This window comes from Megalopta genalis, chromosome 6 (assembly GCF_051020955.1).
Source record: "Megalopta genalis isolate 19385.01 chromosome 6, iyMegGena1_principal, whole genome shotgun sequence".
Lineage (NCBI taxonomy): Eukaryota > Metazoa > Arthropoda > Insecta > Hymenoptera > Halictidae > Megalopta > Megalopta genalis.
In genome coordinates, this window is record NC_135018.1 from 21,034,649 (window position 1) to 21,056,910 (window position 22,262).

Sequence of the window (22,262 nt, forward strand, 5' to 3'; positions counted from 1 at the left end):
AGGTATTATAAAGAATGTAAGTATAAGCATGTAAATATGCACAAAATTTTGCATAATGTAAGGTTGGTAAAGAATTTTTTAAACAAATAAATTAGGAATTGCAAAGTTCTCAAAATTAATAAAATGTATTATTATGATTATTATTTTAACAATAAATATTCAAAGATCTGAAATTTTAAAAGTTCATAGACAAAATTTTGTTAACTGTATCTCTCATTTCTGCAATCAATCAAGTCAATAGGAGCATTGTGTGACTTATAAGAAAATATATATTTTCTGAATATCTATAATACAATATGTATATATGTATAAACAGTACATTATTAGTGTTACACAGTTTTTCCTATGATATATTAATATTGTATAAGACCACACTGAGTATCCATAGCTATGTTTTTACATTTACATGAGTGATGTCCTCAAAGATGGTTGTCCATTACGTTCGTTTGATGAAACATATTCAACGATACATACTTATTACTTATTAGGCTTACCAAATTTCAGTGAAGAACCATTTCCCTATTGCTGTTAGTTTTATGTTAATCTATCATAAATACTTATAAATAGTTTTGATTATTATGTTTTGCTAATCATGATAAACTACTTTTCCTTTTAGAAATTTGCATTCCAAAATTACAGTATACAGTATTGGTAGCTTTGTAGAATCTGCAATTGTTTTGTCAACGTACAATTAGACAATACAAATTAGCAAGTGTACTTAAATATTTTCTGTATAAAATATATTAAATAAATACTATTTGTAGTTCTTTATGAACAGAGCGTTCGGTAATACTCCCGTTTAATAATCTATCACCATTATATTGCAATTTGTTATTACCTCAAAAAATAATTTGTTGACATATTAAACATAATCGTGCAGTAAAATTCTACTTACAATAAATTATTGCAAAGTAATGCTTCTGTTATACGTGTGTTGTAAACATAGTGTTTGATTATAAATAAATTATCGATAACGTCGACGGTAGATCAGAACATAAACGATCAATCCATCGTGTATTGATAAATTATTAGATTTTTTTCTACAAGAGTATGAAAATCAACATGTACTATAGAAAGATAAACTGTAGATTTAATATTAAAGCTAATGTTTTAAAAATTTGTTACGTAATATGAATACCTTATTTCTTTTTTATTGTAGGATTTATTTGTTGGGTATTTGTGTCTCTTTTAAATATAACGTTCTTGCACAATATGGGCAACCATCAAATTATGCAGATTCGCATTCATTTACAAATTTATATTATACAAACTAGTATTTACCGATGATCTGGTTTTTGCCCACACACTACACCATTTAACATACCAACTTTTCGTACAAAAAACCAATATCTATAGTAATATCAATTATAAAGTTATTGACATCACGTTGACGCAGCAATTTGTTTTCAATTTGATTGCTTAGCATTTGCTTTTATTTGCATTAGAAAAGAACCTGGAGGACGGTAATTTTTAATGTACAACCGTTGCTCAATATACAAATACAATGATACTGTGTTGTTGTTGATTTTCACGATGCGAATCTTTTGAAACAACTCGTTTATATTGAAATAGATAACAATTACTGCGCACTACTCATTTGCAATTCAGTCAGTGGAATATTACATCGTACAAAATATTCGAATTCAAGATTATCATTTCATTCTTGATTAACTCTACAACCTACTAATACCAATTGCACTCAATGTACATTCATTACGTATTATATTGCCTACCAATAAAGGAAGAGATGGTATCAGTCATGTTTTATAGATTACTATTGTTCGTTAAGTATTTTAAGGATGAATCTAAAAATATGTCAACAGTACCTTCTCTATGAATTTAGGAGCATATTTACACATGTAGAAATGCTTACAAAATTGAGAAACATTACAATTCTCTATTGCGTATATAATTATTATCTCATCGTCTAATCATCGAACTCGATGCGATAATGAAAAATTATTATAGCTCTTTTTATGTTACACGCTAATTGATTTCTTAAATTTGGGAGCTCAATAGTGTTTACGTTTAATGGAATATTACTCCAAGAAAAATCTCAATAATGAACGGTACTCAAATGGATTTAAACAAAATTACATACATATCTGCCCGTACTAAACGCTATAATAATATAAAAAATGTTCATGGTTCATGAAAAATGACATTGCTTTAAGAGATAATGCATGTAGATTGCGAAGAAGTATTATCCGCGTTATTGAGATTACTGTAGCTATTTCGAAAAGCTACCTCGTCTACAGTTAATGATAATTCATGGGATCGCTCTTCCTCTAGAGGAGTAGTTGTTGAAGCATGGCTGATTGATGAATGTCGTGATCGAGACAAGTTTCCTCGCTGATTACTGCCAGCAGATGGTGCTGGACTAGGAGATGGACTTTCTGGTATCTGTTCTTGCTCTTGTTGCTGCTTAATTACAACTAATCGATTCAGTAAAGATACCTGAACTTGGATGCCTGACATAAACGGCCTGTAACCCAAACTGAAATGCACACAAATTAGTTTCTTCACATTACGTCAATTGTATTGAGGCCTACAAAATATTAGATTTATTTTGTATGTTATCTATATGTATTAGCAAAAACCCACCATTCTGAGTGTGACCATCTGGTTAAAGTTAGAAGACCATCCCTTAAATTAATTACAGAATCAAAGGTTTGCATAGGAGCGTGAGCCGCCCGAATAGTTCTAGCCATAGCAGGCGCATCACGTAGAACTGCTGCCAGCACCGCAGCCCATCCTAAGCAACCACCTTCAAGAAATAGTTGCAAAAGGTATCTAAGTTGTACTTCTGCTCGACTTATTGGTGCACAAGGAGAAGTGTTGTGAACTTCAGTTTGTTCTACAGGTTCCGGTGGTACCCAACATACTGTCCCAACACCTGTCCCAACAATAGATTCGGTATCGTCTCTCCAAATGGTACTGCTATCGCTAAGAACACTGTTGGCATCTGAAATCAGATAGTAGATTTAAGTAACTCATTCCATATCATAATAACAGTTTCAAGTAAAATACATACCGTGTAACATGTTTGCTGTCAATTTGGTTTCAGCAGCAGGAAATTGTGTTTCTAAACTAGCAACAGGGGATACTAAACTAGTGTAAGGTGGTCGCCCACTTGGTAAACTAGTGTAACCACTGTCAGGTAAGTCAACTGCGAAACTTGAATTCAATGGTTCCTCTTCCGGATTATCCAAACTAACCGACCTTATTGAACGGAGAGACGTGAGACTGGACCTTCGAAATTTTTGCAAAGTTGGAAGAGATAGTACTGGATAAGCAAATGCAAAGTCCTCATGCACCGCTTTCAATGCAGTTACGTAATCGTCAATTTTCGCTGCTCTGTCACGTTCTCTGCCAAACCATGTAACTAAATGGAAGTCCAATCGTGCAGCAAATCTACCTAAATCCGCGAGTCTCTTTGCTGAAAGTAATCGGCGAGCATGACGTTGCAGTATCACGTCGATAAAGAATTCTTCTGCTGAACCTTCCCTACAGAATAAATTCCATTTGTTGCATACAATTATCGTGAGAAATAATGAAATTAATCCATAATGTAGAAATTATCAGAACTTACTTGTTATCTGTCTTTTCTATTTTAGAAGTATTTGTAGGAACTGACTTTTTCCGTCTTGTAACTACGTTTCTCGTTTTCTCTAGCATCGATGAAGGAGTTATATCTTTTGCTACCGATTCAGATTGTACTTTTGGAGTTATGGTGGTACTGTAGCTTCGACTTCTCGAAACTTGCATAGTTCCTAATACTAAAGACAAGTCGTCTTCGTGAGGAGAGAGTGGCGGTGTTTGTGGGGGTCCTCCTAACTTCGATGTACCGCCCCAGGACGTTCTCGGAGATTTCACATCGTTTGGATCTTATCAGAATAAAAATAAGTGGGTAAAAATGAAGAAAAAAGAGATAGGTTTTTAATACGCCTTTTATGATTTACCGATCGCTCTGAGAAAACGAACGAGATCTTTCGAAAGCTCCCATCTGCCCTGTTCCAGAGCAGCATCCAATAACAAAGTAGCATGTTGTCGGCTAACGGTAGAAGGCTCTAAATTTTGTAGAATAATTAAGTAGCTAGCAGCAGTGTCGAGTTGCTGGCGCTGCAAACAATCTTGCAGAAGCTTCTTCGGTGGACCAGCAACAGAGAATAAATAAGGCCAAAGTGCAATTTCAGTCTTTCTAGCACATTGCACAACTGCCCTAGCCCATACGCCTGGAAATTCACGGATAAATTCCACCACAGAAGGCAACTGAGCATCTGGAATTGGTTCTTTACTAGTTGCTTCTTCTTCTAACACCTCGTGAAGCAGAAGTTCTAACGAATGCGGAAAGTATGGCAGTGAGGAACATGAGCGAGCAATTTCCCAAGCATGATATCCCAAATTACGATGAATAAGTTGTCGTAATATTTGATGAAGATATACTTGACTCTAAAATTCAAACAATGAATGCGATAATTATGGAATTTTAACAGTTCCTATTATGCTATGTAACAGAATTCTATTGATCGAATAATGATAATATACTTACTGTAAGCTCCAATAAACTGAAAGGTAACGAAAAAGGAGAATTCATGTCCGAAGTAAAAAGTACTGTATCATTTTCTGCACCTAATAAAATAGCATCTTCGAAAAGTATAGCCAGAGGATAAATACGTAAATGGAAAGGTAGCATGATCCTTTTACTCATAAATGTATGCGTTTTCTCTTGATGATTTCTTGGAAACAGTGGAAGCCACACACGCATACCATGAGCACCACAAAATAACCACAAAGCTTCTGTCAAATGTGGCTTATCTCTCCTCGACCTCCACGGTACCCAAACATTTTCTACATAAGAAGCTAATACTGTCGGAGCGCTACATGTGAATAGCTGTAAAACATGTGTAAGCGTAAATCGTAAGGCGTTAAAAATTACGCCAGTTTTTAATGAATTGTTCACATACAACTTCCGTATTGTCAATACAATGTTCTCGTTGAACCATCAGAAGACGTCCAGATACATTTAGCAAAAGACTTTCAGGATGTGGATGACTTCCGGCTGTTTCAGCGCGTATGGTAGTCAATGTGGCACTTACGACACAAGCAGGGTGAACACAAAGTCCGCTAACGTCTACAGTCTGCAATCTTTTTAATTCTATACTTCCTGCATCTGAAATACTCTTTATTTTATGCACAAAATCAACTATTGAAAATATCATTGTAAATGGTACTATTTCTTTCTTCCTACTTACCATTATTGCTTTCTACTACCATATCATAAATACTTATCTGCGCGTTGGCGCAAAATGTTAAGAGTCTGTCTTTTAGCGTATTGAGCAATAACACTTGCGATGTCATTCTGACGGTTCTAACGTAATTATTATCCAAACGTGTATCGCGGGGATATATTCTGACTTCATCCTTATCGTCTAATATCGAGTAACTGCTAGCTATTAAAAAACCTCGATGCCATAATAAACCGCCAGTTACAATAAAATCGCGTTCTTGAGTTTCATTACCAAATAGTTTCCATTTTCGTGTAGGTAAAGAATAATGAGCTAACCCTGTTCGTCCAGCTACAGCAATACTCATGCCTTCGTTATCGATGGCAGTATACTAAGAAATACAATTATTGAATATCATATAGGAATCAGAATATCTATGGATTTTAATTTTACATACTCGTATTGGCCAATTAGAACCACTATACGCAGTGGGAATAGGAACAACTAGCCACTGTTTGCAGCCCGCAAGTGTTTGCATTGTAGAATCACTAGGAATATCACCACCGATATGAAAAGTCGAATTGTTTGTAGACACCCCGCTACCAAGGTTTAAATACAGTCTATCTTCACCTTGTAGGTATAAATGTCCATGGTGACCCTATTTATCGGAATATAAATAATTGAAACTGCTTATTACCGAGAATAAAATAATTTTGTAAGATATTTTTTTAGGGTATTACCATACAAGGATTAATTGTTAATGGACTTTTTGCAAAATCTAATTGTATCAAAGAACGTCTTAAGTTAACAGTTCCATTTCCATTTTCCTCTGTTAAGGAGGGACTTGGAGATTCTCTTAACATCCACAACTGGTAGCCTTCTGCAGACCATTCCTACAATAGACAAAAAGTAAGCATCTATGACGTGAACTTACTAACGAAAACTAATATCAATGAATGTATCTACCATCGTATGTATGTGTAAAAGATTATCATGGGATAAATCTACTCTCAAGCCATAATAATCCCATTTTAAAGTACAAAGTAAGAGGGCACCAAATGTACTCCATACTGCTAAGCCGCCATCTTCCCAACCTAACGCGATGGCACAACTGTCGGGAGTCCACCTTAAACACCTTACACGACCTGGTCTTCCTGGATAATCTTTTGAAGATAGACTTAGCGTATGCGACATTTCTAAACCACCCGTTGTTTCGTCCACATAATAAACTACACTTTCAGAACTAATAGTAAAAGGTATATATTATAACAAATTTATATTAACATATACTTCAATATGTACTTTAAATCCGAAAGAACATACTTTTGTCTTCCAATTGCAATAAGACGATATTTATGATTCACAGCTGCGCAAGTAGCATCGTCGACATCCCTAGCCCAAATCCCTTGCACTTGCTACAAAATAATATTAATGAAAAGCACGTGATCTACATACACTAGACAAAAGTGTCAATAATACTTATAACTGAATTGACATACATTAGGATCAAATTTTAGTGATTGTGCAGTGAGAAATGCTGCCTTGCCAGTGTTAAGAACAATTGCAAATCCACCAACCAGAGGAGAATATTCGATATCAGTAACATAAACATTGTTCTCAGTCAATGGTACTGCTACAGTGGATATTTGTTGATCTACACTAAATGGTATTCTTCTTAAATCAAGGGAGTAATCCCGATTTACAGTGCCATCCCATTTATGACGTATTATGTGGCTAGTTTTTGTAGCTACCATCAATTCATCACGTATACAAACTATAGAACTGATACCTCCATCTATCCATGCTGATTTCTCCTAACAATAAAATATTTTTTTAAACACTCTTTTATAGAAGACAATTATTTATAGGTATACTTACAAACGTTAACACTAAAGATGGTATAACTTCCTTAATAAACAGTTCAGCACTATCTCTTCTTAAACTAGTAACAGGAGAGTCTCTTTGTTCATAGAGACCTCTTCCTTCTGGGCTAGAATCTGATAGCCGGTAAAATAACAGGTAGCTATCCGAAGTCTGGAAGAATTTAAATTGTAATCAATAAAATACTAAATCCTTACTTTGACTGTTTCATTGTAATTGCTTTTATTATATAACTATTCATACCGCTATAACTAGCATACTGGAATCTGGTCTCCATTGTACTAAAATGTTATCGCCATGTTTCCGCAAAGAATCTGCAGTTCTTCTAATAAATACAATGGGTACACATGGCTGTAATTAAATGTATTTTTTGTTGTTGTAAATAATATTTAAATGTAAGTAAAAATATAAGTTTATATATAGATTTATTGGAAGTGGAAATATCAGAGATCGGTTCCATGTAATAAGAACCTCAACTACTAGAGATCAAACAGAAAAGTATTTCATTGCTCTAAGCATTAACACATTGAGAACCACATCGGTCACATATGGATAATACTGCTCTTTAATCAGATATAGAAAGAAATTTGTGTCGTGACATAGTCAAATGAGATAAATATCATTAAAACTTGTAGCAAGCAAAATTAAAGAAGCAATCACTTTAATCAAGTTCAATTTTCCAGTTTCACTTTGAAGTTGTGGGATTTTTTGAAGGTGTAATGTGGCAGTCAACGTGTTAATTATCGAATAACAATAACGTATTTGGAAAATATACCTTGCAATACCAGATGGTGAGAGAATCTGTGGTCAAAACAGAGAAAAGTATCTTGTCTCTGTTGCAAACGATCGCATTGATCTTCTCTGGGTCCGTCGTATTCAAGACCCGAGGCCATCCGATGGGAAAAAACATGATTTGTTTTTAGAATTGTCCACTTTTCATATTCACATCCCAGTTTTCTCTAAATTACTGTCACGTTTTATCCCCTGCATCGATGAGTCTGACAAGTAAACACATCCTAACCTCACCATCTTATGCTGATCATAAATGTTAGGTTACTGGCACGATACGAAGTTATGCCTTCTGAGCTCCACGTAGCACGACATATGTACATACATGGGAACGTAACATCTTACTATGTACTTATACAATTCACAATCATTTTCACTGTCGTGTGAAACCATGAATATAATCGCAAACGGTTTATGTATGTACTACAGCATTTTATCCGTATGTACACAGAAATTAAAATGAATATAAAACAACGTGCAATTGTGTGTGAATAGTGAATATGCATACACACATTACACTTTTCCGTCTGTCATAACATCAAGCCGTAAGTCGTAATTATACATATCTATATATGATGTGACATTCAAACTGGTGCTTTAAAAAATAATATTCGCTTTTCGAATTGTAACAAATGTTACGATTTGAATATTTTTTTCATGAAGGACTGTCAAGCGACCGAAATAAATATATGTTTGAATTCTTTTCCAGCCTTTTTATTATTGCTAAATTTTCGAATTTTTAATAAATCGAACAAAATAAAATCATACTCGAACTATTTAGTTTTCCGTATATTGTTATAAGTGTGTAACTCACAGTAATTCATAAAGGACCTGTTGACCAGGTATACTTACATTTTTATTTTTAATTAAATTAAATTAATTTAATTTAGTTTAAAATGACACCATACGTACTTGCACTCAAATGAATGTCGAACGGATTTAATTATTTAATTATAGCATATGTATTGCTTAAATAATCTTGAAATAGATTAGATAAAGGCAGTAGTAAAAATATGCAGAAATGTAGATAGAACAGAAAGGGGAGATTAAAATTAATATCGAAATTGGATCATTTGAACAGAGCACACATTTGAGGGGTCAAAAAAGGAACAAGAAAACGATTGAGAAAATCGTATAAGGAATGAAATGAAAATCAAGTTACAACGAAAACATACCAATATATTTCTTCATAAAGTTTCGTAATTATTGATATGTAGTAAGTAGTGGTAAGGTGTCACGAACAATTTACGAACTAACGTCTGTTCAATCCATATATATTCTATTTAAGATTCCGAAGTCCGTACATTATTGATCAATATCACAGAATCTCATAATCTAAAAGTTCTTGTATAATACTATTCATTCTTGCAGATAGAAACAGTGAATAAAACGCGTAGTTCCTATAATTCTCAACAAAACCGACACTCGGTTGTAATTACAGGCCTAATAATACACTTATTTACATCTTACACATGGAAAACTTATACTGCTAGACATACAATAAAGAAGACATAAATAATATACGGGTCGGTGATTATTTAAAAAATATACGTAGCATCGGTTGACGGCCGTACAGCTGAAAAAGAAATTCGAAATCAAAATAGCAACGTGAAACCAAAAAACTTTTTACGAACAATCATTGTTTAAAAAAATCATTTAGTTAGAAACTGATGAAAATGCTACCCTGACAGAAATTGTTCAAACATAATCATGAAATTGATAGCTGAAAATTATGCGCACGATGAAGATAAAAATACTATCATGCTAGTACAAAAATACACATATTTTGATCTCATTACTAAATACAAAATAATACACTGTTTAATCATCTATAAAAAATTATTAGGCAATATATTAGAGTATGGAGATACTTATAATGCTTAGAAACAGGATTAAAAAAAGTTATGGATCTTTTTGATAGGCAGTGAGAACAGATTGAGAAACAAGATTTAAGTTCGTACAAATAAAAGTGTTAATTTAAATAGGACTTAGAAAATATAAAAATTCATTTTTCTTTACAACTCGAACAGCTAATTTTCCTTAACGAAACACACGTGTTCGAAAAACGATGTACATTTTAAAAGAAACAATCATATATATTCAGGTTGCTATTAATGTGTCATTTACTATATTTGCCTTTAGCATTGATGAAAATGTTTATATGTAGATCAGCTCGATCGAATACTTCCTTTCAGGGCTACGCGCAAAGTCCTTAATCGAGAAAAATCGAAGTTATTTAACAGACTAGGTGATTAATTTCCACAATAAAGTGTGGGCAAACTTCACGCCACTTAACAGATGGGTTCCATGGGATGGTTCATCTTCGATGGCCGACCGAATCCTCTGGTGCCATCAGGACCAGACGGCATCCTGGTCACGTTCTCAGGTAGATGTGTTAAGGTGACGCCGCTGTTGCTCCTGGGCCGACAGAAAGTGATTTGTTCGGAACCGGAGGAACACTGTGACAATCTTCTGGGAGACATATCGAAACCGGAGTCTCGGCTGCAAGCGGACAGCTTCCTCATGTACGACCCGTAATCCGCGGATCCACGGCGACTAGAGTGATAACAGGCAGTATTGCATTCGGATCCGGAACTCGAACAACAGGAGAAACGCCGGTTTTCTTGGTAATAGTAACTCGGCGGGAAGACCGGGTGGCAGTAACCAGTCTCGGAACCAGAGGAACAGGCAGAGTAACGTCTCCCGAAGTTGCCGATCTCAGAGCCGGAACCGGAACCTGAACCAGAACAGGAAGACATACGACGTAGAATGAAGCCATTCTCCGAGCCCGATACCGAGCAACCAGATAATCGTCGAGACAGCCACGCATCCGGCGAAGGGGGGCCTGCAATCAAATAATTGATTATAGTACTCAATATAGTATACAATACTATCAAATAATTTACGATAGATAAGATAGTATTTCTTAGTAAAATAGGACGATGAAATAAGATACAGATTATTAAAATTAAAATAAACATCTATCTAACTTCTGTATCTTGCTTTTGATAGAGACAACATTTATTTTGCATAAGAATCCGCAGTCTGGACAGTACCATAATCTATCGACTATTTAGCGTTCTCGATATTTTTCGTAGCTGTCCTTAGTTTCAGAAAGTATTTAAATAGCTATAAATGGATGTTATTTATAATACTCTGATATCATATAAGTAGTATAATTAAAATTTGAATCGCTAGGAAATAATTGGAATCTATAGTGTGCGTACCTTGATAGGGATGGCTCGGATAAGCGTGATACATTGGGTAACCGTGGACGGGTTTCTTGTATCTGGCTTTTCCATCTTCGGCCTCGGATCCGCTAGCACAGCTCGAGGAGTTGTAGGATTCCTCCTTGGCCAATCTCGCCAGGGCGGTTTTCTTCGTTGATTGTTGTTTCCTCTTCTTATCGGAGGATTGTTGTAGCTCGAACACCTTGGCATTGCCCAAGGTCATTTGCAGAGCAAGACGAGCGGCTGCTGAATCCGTGAACTCGATCATAGCGCACTCCTCGCTGGACGCCAACTCTGGCCTCTTGGCAATTGCTTGTCGCACCTGACGGTCGAACACAAATCTTTCTTATCGTTGTAAAAGTCGTCATCGCCGACGATTATTCTAAGAGAATTTGTTCGACTACGAATGGAACAAAAGTACATTAACAGTTCGACGAGCACCGTTAAGTCATTAAGACTTCACACAATGAGAAGTTCTTTTACAGAAGCTGTACAGTAACACAGGAATTACGGAAAATCTTTTCACGTATATAGAGGATCTTTGAACGTTTGAAGGGTCAAGATTGTTTCTTCCGATGGAACTGCTTACTTTGTTACGCAAATCGATTCCTCTGAACATTCTGTGTAAAAAAGGTATAATGATGAAAACTATTCGGGAGTCTCTCTAAAAATCTTTTATCTATAATAATAATATTATTATTGTTATGCTGTGACCCCTTCGATGCTATTCAACTTATATGTGAAACAGTTTCATGAAACAATATCGCGCGTATTCGTGTTCTCAGTGGATTTCAAAAGAAAAGCTTTCTAATCTATAAATTTAGAATGCTGAAGATATGTGACCGACGCTACCAAACTATTTAAAAGATCAAACATTATAGCTTAAGATGAAATCTACACTTTTGAGTAACAATTACTACTAACGCTACAGATCGCTGTTACGAGTCAAGTAAACGAGACCAGTGCAATACGAGATTCAAACAGATAAACATATTACCTCTGCGGGCGCAGGGTGTCCAGGTCGAAGAACTCTGATAAGAGCGATCTCTCCGCAGGGTCGGAAAATTTCTGCCACGGACTCCACAGACAGTTTCTCGACTGGAAGCCTCGCGGCCAAGATCGTTCTCGAAGGGGCGGTTTGATCGAACGGCGGCAAAGGATCGACCCTCCGTAATTTGGTCCCCTGTAGATTCACCTGCAGTTTCTTCGACTTGGCCAGAGCGGCGCCGACCACCCTCCAATCTCTGCTGAGATGTTTCACCCGTTTGAAACTCGAGATGAGCTTTAGAGACACGTACCCCTCCTTGTTCCTCTTCACATGTTTCAATAAGAATGCGTCCTTAACTATGTTCTCATCGGAAAAGTAAAATTCCACTTGAGCACAAATTTTCTCGGCCTGTTCGTCGCTGGGGGGAACGTAGTCGTCCATTACCTCGTTCCCGGACTCGGCCAGCTTGTTTTCCGGCTTGAGTTTCATAGATTCGTTGGGGTTGGCCACGTCGTCCGTCAAGTCTGTCCCTGAATCTGGATCCGAAGGCTGTTGCTCCTTCGCGATATCTGTCGACTTGATCTCATTGTCGGAGCTCACGCTGTCCGACAGGTCGGCTTCTTCCCCTTTAGAGCCCCTGCGATCGAAGCAGAGGCTGACATCACTGTCCACGGAGGATATGCTGTCCCTCGTGTCGGACTTCTTCATCGGCGGCGGGGTAAAGATTAGGCTGCCCACTTTGTCCCTCGACTCCTGCTGAACGTCCACTTCCTCCATATCGATACGTTTCGAGACTCGTAACGAAAACGCTAATCTAAGGTCCCTCGAGTTAATCCGCATTCGGCTTTCCGCTGCTTCCACCGAACACTTTCTCATTTATCTCGTGTTTCGTTTCAATAACGAGCCGATTTAATATCAAACGATTAAACGTTCATCTTAGTAGCCGCGCCGTGACCGGTTCGAACATCGGACAGTCCGAGCCAGTGCTTTATCTGCCGCAGGCCAAGAAGGAGAGAAATCGGTTCTCCAACGATCGTCGACGGTATCTCTCTCGTCACCAGATCCGACACGTTTGGTGGCACCAAATCGAATCTGCAGAGACAGGCCAGTAGGTCTATTAAACGATTCGATGCCGCGCTAACGATCCTCGGAGAGGGGAAACCGTAGAGGACGAACGGATCCTAGCGGAGAGGGGCCTGTTGTCGAAGGGGTGGAGGCAATAGCCTTTAGGGAGAAAAAAACGAGAAGAGCAAAAGAGCTGATATATTCCCGCTCCGGTTATGAACACGTATGCTCGTTTGCCTCGGAAGGGGAGGACAGTGGGAGATTCGTTGCGCGATTCGTGACAGTTCGGGGAAGAGTGGCCTTCCCGAACACGCGTCCATCTCTTTAAATACTTTCGCCCGTGGGTTGCGCATGCGTGATCACTTGTGCCGCGACAAACCTACCCTGAGGTCGTGACCTTCCTAAATACCGGTCAAGAGTGAGACACGAGACGCATGATCGCCGGGATCGCCGGTGTTCCGCGAAGGGTACTCGGCCGGGAACTTGGCATGGTACAAGCGTGCTGGGAGGGTTTCCGAGTCGCTTCTCGATGGTCTCGTCAGCAACAAATTGTAGTACTTGCGAGAAGATCAATTAAAAGATCATCTGCGTCGCACGTTGTAACCGGCACTTCGCAGATAAGTAATTCGTCAGCGACGTGAAAAAGAGATTATCGTTCGTCCGTTCAGGGCCGTTTGTTCCTTGTAGGCAACGCTCAACATACGTAGAATCGTTGGCATTTAACGTCCAGATCCGCGCCGCATGGAAATGTAACAAGGACAATTGTTTCCGCGATATGTTTTCGCGGAGACTCGCTGGAAACTGAACAGTTAAACGGTTCTGGTCGCAGATTGCATAGAAGATCGTTAACCGACTGGAGAATGTACCAGGAATGTTTTAAGAAAGATAGTAAAGTGTCTGTTTAGGGTACGAAAACTAGAAGACCGACACGAACTCTTCGACTCTTTGAACCTAGTCTGCGTCTGTCACGGAAGTTCGGGCGACCAGACGGCTGCTACAGGAAGGAAGGATATCTTTACGGTGGAGGTAAATCTCGACAACCTCGAAGAGACCCGGCGGGCTTATTCGCAAACGCTTCGTATTGCATCCGGACGCTGCCAGCATAATAAGATATAGGTCAAGTGCGGCTGGTACCATGTATGGCCATACCTGTAGTGGGGAAGGACGAAGATATGCGCAGGTTATCGTTGTCGAATCGAAAGGGTTCATTCTTTGTCTTCGTTTCCTCGCCTTCTCGTCTCTTCGTCTATTTCGGAGACCATCTGTCTGCCCCGGTAGCTTACGTTTGATCTGTAAGACCTATTTCAGACTGCTTCAAATTGTAGAAGGAAGCTTGAATTACTTAAATGAAAATTGCTGTACGACTGAATACCAGAATTATGTATATAAAACGTATCAATGAATTCGGAGTTGCCATTATTTTACCTACGAGGCAGCGATGAGTTTATACTAAAATACAAATACATTAACGAAGATCGATAATGTTCGTACCATATCTTTTTTAATGAATGAAGAAAATGTCTCCCTTAAAAATTTACCGGTGCCAATTTGTTTGCAAAGACACGTCTATTTATTCATTGTAAACGTGAAGAAACATGATTCGAAAGAAATAACGATCTTTACCATGGTATTCTCGATGGTAAAGTGCCGTTTTTTGAGAATCTCGAACGCGAGCGACGCGATTGCGAAAAAATCGAAAAATTAAGGGAATCGATGGAAAAACGGAAATACAATTGGATTAATATTTACGTAAAAGTGTTTGACGGATCGTCGCATAACCCTCTTAGTTGTGTGTATGGCTTCATAGACTGCGTAAGCAGCTATTCGGTACCTTCCGAAGTGGATGATACAATACCGGTAAAAAGTTGCCACCTATTTAATACGTGATGCTATTATATACGTAACGTTCGGCAATGATAAATATAATGTTCTAAATTCAGTGTCATTCAAATCCGCTCTATGAACGACTGTATTTAGCGCGGTACGTACACGCGTCAAGTATTCAACTTCCCCGGGGCGGTATTTCAAAAGAGAACCTTCTAAAAAGCTATATAGGAAAATAAGTAGGATGCAAAGACCCACTGTACTGGAGTAATATTTGTAACAATATATCCATGGTGCAATAGAAATGGTAAAAAAATGCTTCGTTCGCCGGGGGTTTAACCGTATCATAATTAATTTTACGTCATAAGGTCGGTCTGGAATTCTTCGCGCCTGTATCGCATGAAGCTGAACGAAATTAGGCAATACACCAGATTTACCGCACATATTGAATAACTTTCAAAAATAATGAAACAAAATCAATATCGGTTATTCCGATCGCAGCGAGATATACACGGTCACCTTGGGTCATTCGTCAAACGTTCCATCGCCCGAAGCGAATATTGTATCTACTATAGTTACTACTTTGACTTTTCAACTGAGAAACTTTAAGGACACAGTTTTCGTAGGTGCTACCGTTGTGAAAAAGGAAAAGAAAATTGATTTAACTCCCTCTCGAAGAGCAAGGTGATTTAATTCAATGCGAGAGAAATTTTCAAACATTTCTAATGGATTTCTAATCGATCTCCTAAGGACCTCTAGGAAAACTGTTAGATGCAATGCAACATATTATCTCTCTGATTCGCGTCCTTGTTAATCTCGGTGCGCTTAAATAACAATCCGGCGAGCCCCGTTCTCACCGTCGGTTCTTAATTTGAATTCTCGAAGGAAACTCGCCGTTCAGACGGCCTCGCTCTTCACCATCGTGTGTCATTCACTGTCCGACCTCTGTCGATATTTATTGATGTCGACACCTAATCGAAACACGATAGCATTCTCGGAATCTATGAGCGCCGGCTCGTTAGAGCTGATAATTGAGTTTAGCATTTAGTGCCGGTCGGTGAACAGAAGTTCGACTGTTCGATCGTAATTGAAACCATTGAATTCCGGACGCTGGGAAAGACGAACGGGATACGGTCAGGGTGTCCGGACACAGTCATTCGATGATCGTGAGGGCGAATCGGCGATTCCCCGAGGCGATTCTGTCTGTGCTCCGAGCGGCGGCATCGTCTTGTTCTGCTCGCTGGAGACAGGAGCAGAACTCGAACTGGGTCAGGGCAGCGCGCCAAATGGTTGGATCAATTTTATTTTAAATTTATCAAGTCCGCTTTGGCTCCATGGACACGAGTGATCAGTTCAGATTTCCAGCGGTACGCGCTGCTCAAAGTGCTACCTTGTGTCTGTAACACGGAAACCGGACGACCGCCGAGTACATTTCATTCACTTTCGCTTTTTATTTGGCAGAATCGAACTCCGCGGTTTGCACGATTTTCTAGTCACCGCCAATCAGAAAAATAGTCGAAATTACTTCGAGCTAAATTCGCAGTTGAACTCAATTTTCTGCGATAATTGCACATAATAAAGGTTGAATAGAAATCATTTTCGTACATTGAAAATAATATACTGATTGAGATTAATAAAAAGAGATTGTACCGATTTATCTTAAATTTTTATTGTCTGTTAACTGTCTACTGGCAAGATAATAACGTTGTATATTTAATATTTTATATATTGAAATAACGTTGTATATTAATATTTTTTTAAATCTCTAACAGTTCGAGGAATTTTTTAAATAAAATCAAATATTTAGATTGGAATAGTCACTATTTTGTTTATAGTGCATCTTTTATTAAGAAAAAAAATTCCCTCTTTTTAATGGATTGCGACAGTAATTACGAGTTTATTGTCGACACAAGTGTCTAATTGCTCAACGAAAATAGGGTAAACTAGCCATATTTAATTGCGCATCGTCGATCGCAATTATACTACTTTAATGAACCTCGAATCCAAGGAAGTGTGGCGTTTTAATTTTCTTCTGTTGAGTTTGTAATGGACGGCCTTCCGCTGTCCTTCCTCCTCAACCGGAGAAGCATTCATGTCTCCGGATAAATCTTCAATATAATCGAATCTTTTTTTCTCTTCCCTCATTGTTCAGCCTATTATAATTACTCGTAAGCAACGGATCGTGGTGGTATCTTAAGGTCGTGCATCTTTTGATGCGATCACCTGTTTGATATACTAAAACAATTTCATAAAATCTACTAGAGTTCTCTTTTTATAGCTGCGATCGTGCAGGATCATTAATAACTGAAACGAATCTGTTTAATCTCAATTCTTAACAACTGAACTATTTATTAGGTTGTCACAAAAATTTATTTCGTTTTTGACCAATATGCATAATATGAATAATAATTTTAAGCAAACAAATGGTATGGGAATGAATAAAACATTTGCAAATACATAATTGTATTATTTATGTACGTTCATATAGCACAGGAACTTGTGAGACAACCTAATACACGAAGTGAAATTATATTACATGCAATATTTCAAGTATACCTAGAATTAAAAGTTGTTATATTTGTATTTATATATAAATAGAGGAGTAACATTAAGCGCCTGCTAATTTTTAATATGTATAATAATTTGAAATAATTAGACAGATTCGCTCGTTTAAATAGCATAATATTATGTACCTGATTACGTATCGAGAACTCGTGTGCACTCGTGCTTTCAGGAAACGATTATGTCTTGTTACCGATCGTACATATTAAATAGAGGAAACGTTGTCACACGTGGAATAACTAACAGTGGAGAACCACTGGAAATGTGTGAGTCAGGCAGAGTAAGGTCCAGAATAAGGCCCTGGGGTGATTCGCCTAGACGGCCATGACCATATTACAGGCCAGAGGCCTCCAACACCATGCAGTAAGTTCGCTTCCAGTAACAATTGGCGAAATCATTGCCGACGAGTTAACACGCGTGTTTACATCACTAGAGTCGGAATCGAAACAAAATGATTTTCTTTATAGAACTGCGTTGCAAATAATGCTCATTCTTCATTGTAAATTTAAATGAATAGACCTAATATCTCATCTCTGTCTTATTTACTTATTCCGATTGAAATCGCTTCAAGAATAACAAAGATATCATCCATTTTAATCAAAGGAAGAAAAGGTAATACAATATAACTCAACCTCCTAGATTCTACATTAAAATATAAAAAGATTCAACTGTATCTGAAAACTAGTTTACATGTTTTGGTAAACATAAACAAAATTTGAAAAGAATTCAAAGATTCATATTTTGTAAACAAATTCAAAATCTATAAAGTACTATATTACCCTCAAGCATTCACTTCAACTTTACATGCATTATATACATGCAAAATCATTTATTCACGCATAATCAATTAATTTGATCTTTTAAATGAATGCAGTGTGATCTCGTACGAGAGAACACTATTAAAATTACAACTTCAAAATACACATGGTTCTAGAAATATAAGAATTATATTTATAAAACTTTACAAAATATAGAAATGTTAATAGTAGTTATTAACGAATTCAATTTATATTTCCATGATAACTCACGTTTTTATATAATACGTACATACATACTCGAATACGTAACTGTGTACAATTGATTCATATTTATGAAAACAAAATTTACAAAAGCAATTTACCGTCAACGATACTGCGGACAATGTTGTTTTATTATTGATCTTGAAATATCCGCATGACCTGTAACACAATAGACAAATGATAATAGTTCTCTTTGATGTCATTTTCAATGTGCAATATTATTAACATTACCTAATTGTAACTCTATATATAAAGCTAACATTATAACATGTATAGGAACATCGCACTCTGGACCTTTAGACATCCAAACCTGAAAAGATTTACAGGATACTTAGTAAGAACGATAGCCGTAAAAAATAACAATTTGAAATATTGAATTATTTAGTGTTGTTAATTACTTCTTTTAAGGTTTCTCCAGATTTATCAAGTTCACCACGAATCGCATAAGCTACAGCTAAATTGTATCTAAGTACAGCAATGCCGGTGGGAACAGTTGTCGGATACCATGCTACAAAATATAATTAATCATCAGTTTGCATATAAATAGCGATAATTATATTTATAAAAAGAATAAAGTAAATGGAAACTTGTTCTTACTCTTTAGAGGTTTTGCAACAACCTCATCACCTCTATCTTTATCTTGTGTGTCAGGTATAGGTACAAAAGTAGATAAATCTTGAATATTCTCTGGTTTAAGGTATTCAATTGCTTCGCTAATTTTGTCCATAAATATCAAACTTTCAGCAGCATAAAGATTTCCTAGCATCTTGTATGCTCCTGGCAATTTATTGATACTTAGTAAAGACTTAGCATGTTCAAGAGCGACAACGTAATCGCCTAAACATAAGCACACATAAGCATTTGCTGCTAGAACATTTACTTTTAAATTTAGTGCTTCCACAGTCGATACTTGTGATACTGGAGCTGAATGTTGAGCACCTGAACAATTTTTCAAAACTTATTGACTGAACAATTGCAATAAATTAAGTCGACATGTTTGTCATTATATATAAAATGTTATAATACCTAAACTAGTACCCGCTGTTAACGATAGAGGTACCGATTGTGAATTGGTAATTGTTGTAATTGGAACGTTGAGTTCATTGAGCTCGTTGATACTCGGTAATAAAAACAATGCATTCTTTAGACAAAGAGATGCAAATTCTAAGGTTAGTTGTGGCATTGCAGATGGAAAACTTTCAGAGTGATATTTTGTATCTTTAGAAAGAGATGATGCTAAAATAATTTTTCTGTGAATCCCAGAACCTACAACTTTCTGCACTAAATCCTTCCTCCGTTTTGGAATATTAAAATCAACTTCATTTGTCTGAAAGTAGAATAAAAGTATTATATTTCTAAAAATATACAAATTCAACATGATATTATGCCCTTACCGGTTTATGACAATAAATACAACACTCTGCAACTCTTAACCACAGTTTAGGGTTGTTATGAAGCTTCTGAGCAGCTTCCATAAAACAATCAAAAGCAGCCAACGCTTGATTTGCATGTAACAACGATACGCCTAAACTATACATCAACTGATAGTGTCTGTTTCCACCAAGTGTATACAATGGTTGGGAAGATAAGGGATCTAAATGAAAATGCTTTTCTTGTATAAATTATTCTCAGTATCCAAATTGATGATTAAATATAAAAGGTAACATTATAATTACCACTATCTTTTGATTGTACACTTTCTAATGCAGATTTGTTTTCGCGTAAAGCCTTTCTTAAATAGAAACATGCTAAATTTGGTTTACCCATTGCAAAATGTATACAGGCCATATTGTTGTAATATAGAACAGCAGAAGACTCGCCAGTTGTTCTGAAAGAAATAATTATTTATTAGTACTATTAGTTTTTAATATTAATATTAATATTATTCAACATACTTAAAATCCATATTTTCTGATGTTACAGAGTTCAATAATTTAATAGCTTTTTTATAATTCCCCCTTAAGTATTCAAGATTTGCTTTTAAGAATACTGTTGATATATTCTGAAAATGAGATAGATTTTTAGAACGAAAAAGACGTATTGATTAAGAAAGATGAAAATGATTATGGAATATTTCTCATTATCTTACTACAGGTGTGCCCAGGGAAACAAATGTCTTCCATTCTCTTTTACACAATTTCAGCTGATGCATCATAAGATATATTCTAGCTTTACATTTTAATAATTTTATCTTAAATGCATCCATCGCTGTATCAGTTTCTTTCTTTTGTTCCTTCTGTTCCGTCACAGATTTCATGATTCCTTCTTTGTCAACAGATGCAAGTTTAGAATTATCTATAGATATCAGTTGACTTTCTATGTAAGTTATCAAAGACAATGCAGCATCTGGTTGATCAGTTACTATATGTAACTCTATTAAAAGTAGGCAGACTTTATGAGCCAGTGATTCTTCTAAAAGAAAATGTAATACGCACAGATTAAATTCAATGCAATGATCTATTCACTAAGAAAATAATTCCACTTAAATATATAATTATTTTGTACGTACCCATAGGTTCTATAAAAGCAAATAATCTATTCATAATTTGTAATGCTGCACTGTATTGCTTTGTATGATACAATAAAACAGCTTGATTATATCTCATAACACACTTCTGAATGTCATCTATTGTAGTTTCAGTTGAATCAGTCATTGATATTTGTCCACAAATAGCGTTCAAACTTTTCCTTAATAGCTCTGTTTTCTTTAAGTCATTTTTATAACATTCTACGACAACTTTATTATGCATTATTTTTAAATCTTTTGGTCTGAGGGTTTCCAATTTATTTAAATATGACAAACAACTGGTGTATGCTCCTTTCTGAAATTCAGAAAGTGCATTCTGTGCTAATTCAAAATTCTGAGCTAGCTCCATTAGACTTCCTGGACAGTTATCCTCATTTTGTGTTTCATTTGTGTCACTCATGTTCATTAATTAATAAATAATGTTTCTCATAATAAACGTCATCAAATCTTACAAATTTGTTGTAATGTTTGTCTGAATACTTTCATAAATTTATACAACTGACAGTTGTTTAGGTTAAACTTGCATTAAATGATTTGTTGTTGACAATTAAAATCTTTTAAAACTAAATATGTAACATTGTACAGATAGTTTCATTACAAATATATTAATGTGCATTTCAAATAAATCAAACAGTTTGATAAATCTTAAACGAGACTTTTAGACTTTACTTGATTTTTTCAATGCTGATCGGTACAGCTGATTATAGTCAAGTCAAGTCACCGACTTCGTGCCAGGAGGCTACATATGTTCCACTTTGTACCACACCACTCACAAACTTAGGCTCCCTGCAGCATAGCACGCTATGCTCTTTTTGTCTCAGAGACTGAAATATCGACGCTGTAGAAAATGCTGTGGTACAATAGCGAACTCTACCCAAATGGAACGGTCAGCTAGTGAACTACGTCTGACTGCAACGGAGGAAAGTGTATATCTGAGGTGGCTAATTTACAGCATTGCTAGCTTTTAAAAGTGCTGCAATTATTTTTCGAAACATTCGTTACAACAACATTACTCCACATTTCTGATTCTGTCAGTTATTTTTACCAACAAATTAAACCAAGAGGGTGCTTAACCATATTTCTAACAAACAGAATTGCTATAAATATTAAAAAGCCAGAAATAAAAAGGAGCTAGTTAGGGTGTATTTT

General features: G+C 36.3%; 3 protein-coding genes across 4 annotated transcripts; all 3 read right to left on the reverse strand.

Annotated features, from left to right (window-relative positions):
• Nucleotides 1-246: 246 nt before the first annotated feature.
• Rich (guanine nucleotide exchange factor subunit Rich) lies at nucleotides 247-8,488 on the reverse strand. Its single transcript, XM_076522994.1, has 16 exons — nucleotides 7,885-8,488; nucleotides 7,353-7,460; nucleotides 7,107-7,262; nucleotides 6,728-7,042; nucleotides 6,552-6,643; nucleotides 6,195-6,471; nucleotides 5,969-6,121; nucleotides 5,686-5,886; nucleotides 5,256-5,619; nucleotides 4,968-5,173; nucleotides 4,553-4,894; nucleotides 3,963-4,452; nucleotides 3,593-3,887; nucleotides 3,035-3,507; nucleotides 2,605-2,965; nucleotides 247-2,497 (listed from the first exon to the last, which is right to left on the reverse strand). The coding sequence occupies exons 1-16, from the start codon at nucleotides 8,017-8,019 to the stop codon at nucleotides 2,170-2,172; spliced, it is 4,296 nt and encodes a 1,431-aa protein (XP_076379109.1). The 5' UTR covers nucleotides 8,020-8,488; the 3' UTR covers nucleotides 247-2,169.
• A 568-nt stretch (nucleotides 8,489-9,056) lies between these two features.
• On the reverse strand, nucleotides 9,057-13,496 carry Achl (La ribonucleoprotein translational regulator Achilles). Its single transcript, XM_076522996.1, has 3 exons — nucleotides 12,126-13,496; nucleotides 11,126-11,450; nucleotides 9,057-10,743 (listed from the first exon to the last, which is right to left on the reverse strand). Exons 1-3 carry the CDS (start codon nucleotides 12,990-12,992, stop codon nucleotides 10,190-10,192), a joined length of 1,746 nt encoding a protein of 581 aa, XP_076379111.1. The 5' UTR covers nucleotides 12,993-13,496; the 3' UTR covers nucleotides 9,057-10,189.
• A 3,162-nt stretch (nucleotides 13,497-16,658) lies between these two features.
• Not10 (CCR4-NOT transcription complex subunit 10) lies at nucleotides 16,659-21,909 on the reverse strand. 2 transcript variants are annotated; one of them, XR_013033703.1, is made up of 12 exons: nucleotides 21,096-21,909; nucleotides 20,676-20,998; nucleotides 20,482-20,588; nucleotides 20,263-20,414; nucleotides 19,981-20,180; nucleotides 19,613-19,913; nucleotides 19,184-19,525; nucleotides 18,985-19,094; nucleotides 18,818-18,896; nucleotides 18,688-18,745; nucleotides 17,699-17,996; nucleotides 16,659-17,240 (listed from the first exon to the last, which is right to left on the reverse strand). XR_013033703.1 is itself a non-coding variant. In XM_076522995.1 (11 exons), the coding sequence occupies exons 1-10, from the start codon at nucleotides 21,517-21,519 to the stop codon at nucleotides 18,690-18,692; spliced, it is 2,094 nt and encodes a 697-aa protein (XP_076379110.1). In that variant the 5' UTR covers nucleotides 21,520-21,909; the 3' UTR covers nucleotides 17,452-17,996; nucleotides 18,688-18,689. The 2 variants fall into 2 exon arrangements, 1 of the variants encoding a protein (XP_076379110.1); XM_076522995.1 differs by lacking the exon at nucleotides 16,659-17,240 and having other exon boundaries at nucleotides 17,452-17,996.
• Between the last annotated feature and the right edge of the window lie 353 nt (nucleotides 21,910-22,262).